Below are 11,421 nucleotides of genomic sequence, written 5' to 3' on the forward strand. Positions count from 1 at the left end.
AACCAAAAAAAAAAAAAAAAGAAGAAGAAGAAATTAACAAAAAAAAGTTTTGGTGAAATTTGGATCATAAAGCAGCTTCAAGGCAAAATTGAGATTTTCTCAAATTTAGAGGACTATTCTACAAAATTTTTGAAACACTGTATAGGAGAAGTTTGCATTTTTGCAACCTAGTCCTTCCCTTTGACTTGGTTAGTCAATACAGTAGAGTCACTCACTCGTGGGTTAGATTCGCCTGAGCAGTAGTACTAGTGTCTCCGTCTTCAGACGCCGAGCTATTTCCGTCAATAATATCCTTTTCCGGCGATTCGAGCTGCACGCTCTCCGGAGTTTCACATTCGTTTTCGCTATCTTCCAGATCCTGATTCATCCTCAGATTCTCTCCTCTAACAAGATTCAACACGAATCCGTTATGTGTCCTCCCCGTCTGAAGATAATCTCCTTCTGTAACCGTGATGCTGGAAGAAGGAGAAGCAGCAGCCGCGTTCAATTCTACCTCCGGAGCTCTATCGGAGTCACCTCCAATCGTCGTCTGTTCAGGATCAGCGGCGGCGTTGAGATTCTGGACGTAGTCAGTGAACATCTGGGCTGACGACGTCCTCATCAACGGTCCACCAGATCTCGTCCAGTCTTCAGCTTCTGGAGATTCTACTTCGCTTCCTGCGTGGCTTAAGTTGCTGGTTCGATTACTAGGCTTCCCGGATCCAACCACGATGTGCTGGTATAACCGTGAAGCTTCGGCGAGCACATCATCGTCGACGGATCCGGATGAGTTCTGACGAGCTATGCAGTTCCAGGAAGGGATTCGTTTAGAGGCGTTGAATCTGTTGGCTCCGGCTAAGAGATGTTTAGATGGTGGGGAGGAAGAGATGGCTGAGAAAGCAGCGGCTCTTTCAGCGCTGCGTTTAAGGCGGCGCATGTGGTTAAGAACGGCGACGCACTCGTCGAGTGCTAGTTCGATCCCGAAGTTTGCTTTGATGACTGCTAGTTTCTCCCAGGTGCATCTCCTTCCTTGATTTGCCGCCTTTTGAATCTCTACATTGCTAGGGTTCTGTATGATCTTTAAGTACTGGAATCCGGAAACACAGAGAGCAAAGCATATAGAGAGACTCAATACAAGAATTGAATTAGAGTGACATTGTTTGCAGTGAGATTAAGCTTTGGTTACCTGAGAAAAAGTAGCTGGCATGACGATAGTGACATCACCTTCCCATTCTTGAGCAAATAGGGAAGCTACTTCTCTTAGAGGAAGCCCGAGTTCTAGTACTTGATGACATCTATGCTTCACTTCCATCTCTGCTAGTTGAGCGAGCTTTGGGAAGATCAAGAGATCGAATTAGGCATTGAATTATAAGTGTGTCTGTTATTTGTGGATCAACTAGATATGAATACGTACCTTTGCAGCAAATCGACCTCCACAAGCTCTAACAAACTCTTTCATCCTCAAGAAGGGTGCTATGTGAGGGTTGGCTTGACTGACAATGAAATGGTTGACATTGAAAAGCTCTTTGAGTTGCATCATCGGTAAGTCCATCTCCAAACTACCGTCCCTCCAGCGCCGAAGTGATTCTCCTGAGCCTTCTTCAGGATCTAAGTTAAAAGGTGGGTGATAAGGAACAATCTCTCCAGTTCTATCTTTGGCCATGAGTTCTTGAGCCTCAAAAAGACCTGGGAAAGCACAAGATGCAGTCACTGCACTCCATATTACAACATGAGGAGAAGTCAGATAATTGAGACATCTAGGCGGTTCGTGTTTCCTCAAGGAACAAACTGTTATCCCTAAAATCCGTCCTGTTATGTCGTAAGCTTCTTGGAATGTAAGGTTGTTGGTGAGATTCCTCAACTTCCATTGCAAATGCCGGATCTCGTGCACTGCGCCTTGAGTCATAACCCGTTTCACAGTAGTGAAAATCCCTCCCATCTGATCAAAGAACTGCAAAGCATGCCAAGAGCCTTCAAAGAAGCTCTGTAACTCAGGCCATGACCTTGTCCCCACAACAGCACACATTACGGATCCCACGCTTGATCCGGCTATAATTCTCGGCAAGAGCTTATGTTCCACAAGCGTCTTCACCACACCAAGATGGAAAGCCCCTAGAGAAGCTCCTCCGCTCAGAAGCAGAGCCGTTCTGCCATACGCGTGTCTAGTTTCATGCATAAAAGAGAGTTTCTCCTCCAAAGGAAGCTCTTCAGTGTCCGTGTCACATACCATCCTGAGCTGTGTAGAAACCTCATCGATGTACTCTTTAATTAATCTCGGCACATGAAGCCTTTCCTTGTGAAGCTCAGGGTTACACATGTTACCGAGATTCCTAACAAGATCAGCTCTCATACAGAAGATAATATCTTTTAGAGATCCCTCGTGACGCCTATGCTTAAGCTCCTCAAGCTTATTCCTCACGAGCTCCACATCGAAGAGATCTGACTCGTTCACCTTCGGAGTCTCTTTATCAAGCATCTTTGCGGCGTGAGACCATTCCTCGTATGTCAATGCAGCTCTCATCATGTTCCTCCAGAATTTTCTCCTGTAAGCCATCTCAGCCTTTGCTTTTAGGCTTGTGTAGCGATTCAACAGAAAAGCCATCGTCATCACCATTGCTAATATCCCTTGTGGATTCCTGGGATGTAGTAAGGACACAAACGGTGATAGTAAAACCCTGCCTCCTCTGAGAAAAAACTTGAGAAATCTGTAGAGTTTGTGTCTGAATATAGACACTGAGTTGCAGAACAAGATCCGGTAGGCAATTGTTCTACCGATTATAGACGTGGGTCCTATAATTGAGAACGCATCAACGCCTGCTTCATTGCTTATATCCATTGTCTCTGACTCAAAGACGAGAACCTAATCACTGTTTTTTTTTACGATGAGCACGAAGAAACGAATCCAGATGAGTCAAAAGATCAATTTTCTCTGACCTATCAAACCCATTAGAGAACAGAACGAGAGATCGCTAATCCACCGAGGAATTGAGATTGAGAAAGAATACGAGACAGCAAGTGATGGGAGGTGCATAGGGATCTGCGAGATAACATTGAAAAATAAAAGATTCCGATGTATTATGGAGCTCTTCAAGATTTCGTTACAGCAAAGAAGAACAGAGAGAATTAATTTAAATGAAACCTGAGATTCATTTTTTGCTAAGAGACAAAAATGGCGGTCTAAGACCCAACCTAATCTTTAGACTTTCTAATTTTGGGAACCTAAACTCGGGAACATGACAAATTGAAAAAGGAATAAGATTTTGTTGTTTTGCACAAATAGTCTCTGTATTTTTGAAACTTGGGTGTAGCGACGAATAAACCCGTTGAATTCAAAACATATCTGGTTCGTGTATCAAATAAGTTCGGTATCATCCGAGTTTCTCATCTTTAAGAGCCAGCAACAATAGCGGAGGGATAAACCAGGCCCAAATTTGTATAGTCAGGTCTAAGGCCCGTTTGCTAGGAGTTTTAAACCTGTAACCAATCAAACAGAATCTTATCCTAATTGCCAAACAGACAAACACCAAGGGCAAGAACCAAAAACAGAGAGACCAGAGCCATATATAACTAAGGGAGAATCTGCTTAAAACTGAAACTAACCTTACAAAATAAAGTAGAAACATAAAAACTGATGAAGTAAACGGAAGTGAGACTTAGAATACAAGCATATAATGCCTTTTGTCTCACTTTTTCCCTCATAGATACCACAAAATCAAAAGAGTTCAAAACTTAAAAACGAGTACTACCATAACACAAACCCCATCTCATTCCTCATCATCCTCACTGTCTTTGCTCTTCTTCTTCTTCTTATCCTTCTTTTTCTTTTTCTTCTCACTCTTCTCTGCAGAAGAATCATCTTCAACAGCAGCTTCCTCTGTCTCTTTGCTCTTCTTTTTCTTCTTCTTCTCAGACTTTTCCGACTTTGGTGAAGCTAACTCTTCTTCATCCTCTTCCTTCTTATCTTTCTTCTTCTTCTTCTTTTCCTTCTTCGCAGACCCAGCTTCTTCTTCTTCTTCTTCCTCCTCTCCCTTATCCTTCTTCTTCTTCTTCTTTGAAGACTTCACCTTCTCTTCAGCCTCGTCTCCTTCAACTTCTTTGGTTTTAGATTTCTTGGTTGAAACAGGAGCAGGGCTATCACTGCTATCATCATGCTTACGCTTGCGTGCTTCTCCATTCTCAGCCTCAACCTTTTTCTCCACAGCTGCAGTATCAGGAGCAGCAGCACCAGCAGCAATCATAGCATCTCCACCAGTAGGCAGAACCACGTTCCTGCTCCACTCAACTGGTGTTTTCTCATTTGGCTTCCCATGCTTGTCCAACTTACCATCAGCAATAAGCTTCTTCTTCATCGAAGCCCTCGGTCCCAAACCCCATTTCCTCGGGTAAGTGTCTCTATCCATCACCACCCGCTTAATCTTAGCCACCACACCGTGATCACAAGTAGCCATCACAGATGTTGTCATCTCAGCAATCCCAACAGCAATAGCCTCACCCTTGGTCGTCATAAGAACGACTTCAGTACCAACATCAATATCATTCTCGAATCTCAACAACCCAGGAATCATCAACTTAGCACCATAACAGATTGCATTCACAGCAGAATCCTTGACAACGAGTCTCTTGTAACTCGTCAATATCACCTCAAGAGGCATAATCACCCTCCTAAGATAAGACTCATCCCTAGTATTGTCATAGACATATTGTGCATCCATCACATCATGCATTGTAACCATGTTATCATTCTCACCCAAGATACCAGACCTAACCCTCCTAAGCTCCTGCATATGACCACCAACCCCAAGAAGCAAACCCAAATGAACACACATAGTCCTAATGTAAGTACCCGCCTCACAAGACACCCAGAATACAACCAAATGCCTATCAGCATCATACTCAAGCAACTTGCTTTCATAGATTGTCCTGATCCTAAGCTGTCTTTTAACAGCAGAGATCAAAGGAGGCCTCTGAAACACAGCTCCAGTGAGCGATTCAAGAGCTCTAGCCACTTTAGCAACATCAGGGACAGCAGAGTGAAGCCGAGCAACACAAACGTACTCTTTACCCGCACCTTGCTGCGACTTCACGAGCCGTGTAGCTCGGTCGATGCAGACAATGAGATTTCCCGTGACTTTAGGGTCAAGAGTTCCACTGTGACCAGTCTTCTCAACACGGAGGATACGTTTAATCCAAGCAACGACCTCGTGAGAAGAAGGGTTCGCGGGCTTATCGAGATTGATGACACCGTACCTGATATACTCCTGGAGAGGACGTTTGAGAGGGGAGTAACCGGCGCTGATTGGAGTGTAGTGACCGGTACGGACGTTGAGCTGGTCGTAGTTCTTGAGGAGGATGGGCCACTTTGAAGTGTCGATGGATGGTGTGAAGCTCTGTGGCTTGATCATGTAGTCTTCGGTGTCTGCATCGTTCTCCTCCTTCTTGGTGTGCTTCTTCTTCTTCTCCGAGCGTGAGATTTCGACATCCGCCATGGCTCCCGGCTGGATTAGGGTTTTGAAAAAATGGAGGAGGAGGCGTAAAGAGTTTGTAGCAGAGGAAGACGACGACTGATTTGTAATTTATAAAGGGGACTAGGGTTTTTTAGGGTTTTAGGTGACAGTGATGACACATTCCAAACCCAAGCTTCAAGGTGGATTCCCTTCTTGGGCTTTATTAGGGTTTCTTGTATTTGGGCTTTCATAATAGTCCAATTGGCGTAACAGCCAAATAAGTGAGATCCATGTATTGGATAAACGTATGGTAAGTGTATATGCGTATCACAATTTAAAATTTGGAAAAGTGAAATTTAACAAGTGCTGATTTATGTAACTCGTTGATCTTGTGATTGATGAACTAATGCTTATTCAATGTTTTGATATCAAATTAATGCTTATTTAATAGTTATCCACACTCTAAAGTGGTGTAGGTTGTTAGGTAGTACTAGTAGTAGGGAATTGTTTTTTCGTGATCCCATGTGTTAAAGTTAAAGATGTATAGTATGGAGAACAATTTAATCGGTGGATCTTTGTGATTTTTGGTAAAATTGTCCCATGTGACGAATATAAACCATGAACACGCTATATTCGCTTTCGGTTCAATATCTGTCAACTTTGCCTTATGAAAGTATGAGTTATGCCTTTAATCTATTACCATTTTGAAATAGATGATTAAGACTCTCTTTGATACCAGACTGAATGATATGTACTTATGTTTATTTTTAGTGGTTTAAAATGTTATGTTAGTTTCACAATCGCATGATTCATGAGGAAATGTTTATATATAAGAATAATATAAGATAATCGTTGATCTTGATATTTGATTACTACGGTCTCATCTCATATTAACAAAACTACTAATATAATCAGAAATATTTGATTGGTCTCAAACCTAGTGACTAACGAGGCATGAATAGCATCGTGCTAATATATTACGTCGAACGTGTGTTTCTTTTAAGTAACAAGAAGACGACGACGAGCCCTATCTTACTATTTTAATTGGGAAGTACAAATATGAAACTAACCTTAAATGTGTAAAAAATTACATTCAATTGCCATTAGAAAAACTGAATTAAGATTAATAAATTAATTAAATAAATATAATTAATTAAAAAACGAAAATCAGGGATACATTAAATAAAATAAATTGTAGAAAAATAAAAACAAATCTATTAGAATCAAAACTAATCCGTATTAAAAAAAATTAACAGCTAAGATTTTAAAAATCTAATCAAATAAAATCTACAACTATAAATTTTATCCTACTATATTAATTGAGAAGTACAAATATGAAACTAACCTTCAAATGTGTAAAAAATACATTCAATTGCCATTAAAAAACTTAATTAATATTATATATTAATTAAGTAAATAAAATTAATTAAAAATGAAAATCAAGGACAAATCAAATAAAATAAATTGTAGAAAAGTAAAAAGAATCTATTAAAATCATAACTAATTCGTACTTAAGAAAAAATTAACAGGTAAGATTTTAAAAACCAAATCGCATAAAATATACAGCTACAAAATTTATCAAAAAAAATTCCACCACAGGTTAGAATTATTACAGACAAAAAAGAAAGCCACAGAAAAAAAACAATGAATTTTGTTTTCAAAGAAACATTTTAGAACTTTTACTAGCTATATTACATGTTAGTAAAGATTGTATTTAGTAGAAAAAGGTTTAAACAATTTTATTCATAAAATACAAATATTTTATTGACAGGTTTTCAATAAACATTTTTAAAATACAAAAATTATAATATAAGCAAACCAAATTTTTAATCACAAAATATTATAAATAATATAATAATAAAATAAATTATTACAATTTTTTATTAAAAAAATGTTCAGCCCGCGGTTCTACGCGGGTTAGTACCTAGTTATTATTAAATCCCACGACAGTTTTTGACCACATAAAAAACTAAATACGCAAGAATCTATTATATATATATATATATAGTCAGTGGTATAATATACTCACATTTTCCACATATCTAATACGATTATAAAATCATGTGGCCATTCAAACACATGAAAAATTATCACATATTTAAAAATGTTTTTGAGTGAAGTGTTGCGATTTGATTCTAACATTCTTTGACAATTTAACCACCTTCCTAGAATTTGTGCAATTATTATTCGGATATCCTAAATTCCTAATTCACACTAACTGATTCGCATAAAGAACAAAAAAAAAAGGACCCCAAGTTCTTCAACCTGTTACATTTGTACAACCTTTTAAGTCTAAAAGTCAGCTTTTGCCTCCTCTCTCACTCTCTTTTTTGCCAATAAATAGTCTCTCTTCACAATGAAACCATTTTTTTCTAACAAACCTAAAACTGACAAAAGAGAGAAGAGAGAAGCAGTTTAAGAAATGGCCGGAGTTCAATACAGTTTCTTCCCGACTGACTTCTTCTACCCACGAGCATCTCCTCCGACTACAAGCCTTGTCGCTGCTAATCCAAAAGTAGTGGACCAGAAGACCCAAAAGAGAGATGGTCTAGTATTGGTTGATCAAACTCGTGCTTCTTTGTCTCTGCAGCTTATATGTGAAAAGACGACTAATCATCAGTCTCAAACATGGAAGAAGAAGAAGAAGACACTTTGGATCGAAGATGACATGTGATTTTTTTTGTTATAGCTTTTAAGATATGATCCTCTTATATACATCAATAAGGTCATTTCTCTAATATACAATACATCAATAAGGTCATTTCTCTAATATACTCTGCTTCTTGGATTCATGTTTTTGTGTTAGAGGATATTAGAATGGGCTGTTACTTAGAGCTTGATCTTAACCCACCCCCCAAAACAGAGTGTTCTCTAGATTTCTAAATACCCTATGTGCTTTGTGTGGATCGTATGCGTTCTATAGAAGCAACACTTTTTAAGTAGAGCTGCGAGTTAGTTTATCATTTTCAAAAAAAATCATACTTTTTTTTGTAAATACTATGCAACATTAGAGATGAAGCTACGAAGAAGAAGCAGAGGTGTATATAATAAGGCCAATACATTGTAACAATAAATTGGGTCTCCCAATCATTTACATATAATGACCATTAGCAAAATCCAAATAATCTAATAAGAGAAACTGAATAAAGCAGAAGAAAGTCTATGAGAATGGTTTAGCATAAAAGAAAGAAACGGAAAGAGATGATGATGATCAATGATCAGTAAACCCAAATATCGCAGCTTCAAGGAGAGAGACTCCACTAGTCAGATCAGAAGCAAGCGTCCAAGACACAGCAACAACACAGAGCAGCAAGGCTGCAAAATTAAAAGCAAATCATCATCATCATCTTAGTTTCACATAATTTCGAATACAAAATGCCTTACACAATAAAAAAAAAAACAAAGCACAAAGACTCTCATAGTATAGCTTCTGGTCATCATTGGAAAACAAACTTATAAACAAAGGAGACATGACAAAACCCTTCAATCAAATCAAAAGTAAAGAGTTCTCTCCAAAACCATAATATGAATATGGAGGAATTAATATGTACTTACCATCCTTCAAGCATACCAGGACTGCTGTTCTGCTGCTGTTGTTGCTGAGGCGGTGGGTATTGAGGTGCGTACGGAGGAGGGTAGCCTTGCTGAGGAGGATATCCCTGTGGAGGATATCCTTGCTGAGGATAGGGTTGTCCAGGAGGTGGATAAGCGTCCTTTGGTGGATAACCTATTATAAATCAGATAGAGAACATAGTTAACGGATTCAGAGATCGATCCATGCAGTGAAGAGAACAACAACAACAACAAGAAATTTCGAAAATGACAAATCAGATCAGATTGTTAAAATAACGAAAGAGAAGTGAGAATCTGAGGAGAGAGGGGACACACCTTGTTGAGGAGGAGCTTCACTCATCGTAGTTGTTTTGCTCTTCTTCTTCTTTTTCGCTGCTTTTGCTTTGTGGGGTGGGGAAAGATGATATGATGAGAGAACAGAGAAAAGCGCGTTTTTATTTATACACGATTTTTTTAGGTTTATGAAGTACTATTTCTTTTTTTCTTTCTTTCTAACGGTTATCGTATCATTGATAGACACGTTCAAAATCAATCATGTACTAATTTCATTACTAACCTTAATTTTTTTTGTTATTAAGGTTTTCAAAGTGTATCTAAATATTAGTCAAAAAAAAAAAAAGTATATCTAAATATTTTTGGAAGGTTATTTTGACTTTTTTGGAAAGGGAATCCAAAACCAATTTGCTTCTTACAGATTTTGTTACCTTTTTTCTTTAAACTCATACCACATTTTGATTTTCATATTTCAAAACTTTTAAAAGATTTAGAAAAAAATATATTTTTTAATTAATTAATTTATTAGTTTTTTGACATGCAACTAAAGTTTATTGGTAAAATTAGATAAGGACCTGCCCGATGTGCGTGTTTAAAGTTTTGTAAATAAAATAAAATTTAATAAAAATTTATTGTACATTATTTATGAAATTATTTTTTTTGCTATAATACACTGATTTATATCAATATACAAATCTTTTATGTATGTTACCATTATAAGTGTATTTTTTACACCTAGATATATTGTATGTTACAAATTTATTATTTACCACCACCTAGAAAATGTCTATATGAACAAATTAAGCATATATTATATGTCTCTTTACTTTCACTTTTGCATAGTTTCTTTAATCACTAAAATTGTTGGCTCAAAAAATATTTTAAATAAAAAATAAATTACATCACAACAGTGTATGGCTAACTATAGAGAGAACCTCGGTTTTTCTCTCCTCTCTTATGGAGAGAACCTTGCGTCCAACCTCCTCTACCATGGAAAAAACTTTCACTCTGCCTTTTTCAATTGGTGATATAACCTTACGTCCAACCTCCCCTACCATAGAGAGAATTTCAGCTCTGTCCTCCTCCTGTGTGGAGAGAACATGTTCACATCTTTTAGCTATCTCAAAGTGGCTTGCTCCAGCAACCAATGAAACTAAAGACCCTTTTCCAACGTCACAAAATCTTTTGATAGTAACTAATGTTAAATTTTCCAATGTATTCATAGAAGTTTCTTTGACACAGCATGATGTAGCTTCTGTCTTCAAGCTTCTATGGATCTTTTAACAACGATTTATGTTTTTCCAATCTATTTATGTTTGTTGTAAGCTTTTGTTTGATTAGCCTATTTTATCCAACCATTAGGTTGATGACCTTATCCTCTTTATCTCCTTTTGAGATTGAACGAATGGTAACAATTATGTAATCAAGGTTGAGAAATTAGAAGAAAATTAATTTGACATAAATAATAAAATAATAGAAAATTATAAGCACGGCAATATTTGATTTTCAAATAATTCAAAGATGAAAATAGAAATTAAATAAAACAATTTAAAACTACTACAATTAATTTTAAAATACAGTATTAGAAAAAGAAGATGCGTATATTAATCTTCCATTTTTTTTTGTCAACATATTAATCTTACCTATTCCAAACTGAAAAAGTAGAAAGTAGGAGTATATTTTAGTTTAAAAAAATAAAGAAAATTTGTCTTCCCATTAAAAAAGTTTGACCAATAGAAGTATAGAACAAAGTTGAAAACAATATTTTTGAATAAATTATTTTGTTAGATGAATAATATGAGACAATCTATGTTTATATAAAAGTGAGTATTTACATTTTGTAGAAACAATAATTTTCTGTATATTTTCCTTAATCCCTTTTCTATTTTATGAGAAATTTTTTTCCAGTGAGCTCATTGTTTTTTTTTTAAAAATTCTTGCTTTCCACTTTCTTGTAAGCGTACTATCGTTCGACGATAAGAACGCTTTCTATTTAGTTGATCTAGTGTTATATAATCTATGTTGTTATCTTGCATTTGTGTATTCATTTTTTTATGCTACTTGTCCTGCAAATTAATAGAAAAAATAATAACACCGCGAGAAATTTGTTAGTCCTAAAAACCTTAGTTATTATGCATAAGAAACTTGGTTA

General features: G+C 36.8%; 3 protein-coding genes across 3 annotated transcripts; all 3 read right to left on the minus strand.

Moving 5' to 3' along the window:
• Positions 7-3,252, minus strand: LOC104712383 (triacylglycerol lipase SDP1L-like). The gene is made up of 3 exons (XM_010429278.2): positions 1,394-3,252; positions 1,166-1,309; positions 7-1,066 (listed from the first exon to the last, which is right to left on the minus strand). Exons 1-3 carry the CDS (start codon positions 2,813-2,815, stop codon positions 212-214), a joined length of 2,421 nt encoding a protein of 806 aa, XP_010427580.1. The 5' UTR covers positions 2,816-3,252; the 3' UTR covers positions 7-211.
• Positions 3,521-5,465, minus strand: LOC104712384 (H/ACA ribonucleoprotein complex subunit 4-like). Its single transcript, XM_010429279.2, has one exon. It carries the CDS (start codon positions 5,463-5,465, stop codon positions 3,744-3,746), a length of 1,722 nt encoding a protein of 573 aa, XP_010427581.1. The 3' UTR covers positions 3,521-3,743.
• Positions 8,438-9,422, minus strand: LOC104712385 (cysteine-rich and transmembrane domain-containing protein A). The gene is made up of 3 exons (XM_010429280.2): positions 9,312-9,422; positions 8,979-9,150; positions 8,438-8,738 (listed from the first exon to the last, which is right to left on the minus strand). Exons 1-3 carry the CDS (start codon positions 9,334-9,336, stop codon positions 8,693-8,695), a joined length of 243 nt encoding a protein of 80 aa, XP_010427582.1. The 5' UTR covers positions 9,337-9,422; the 3' UTR covers positions 8,438-8,692.

The sequence above is a fragment of the Camelina sativa genome, chromosome 9 (assembly GCF_000633955.1).
Source record: "Camelina sativa cultivar DH55 chromosome 9, Cs, whole genome shotgun sequence".
Lineage (NCBI taxonomy): Eukaryota > Viridiplantae > Streptophyta > Magnoliopsida > Brassicales > Brassicaceae > Camelina > Camelina sativa.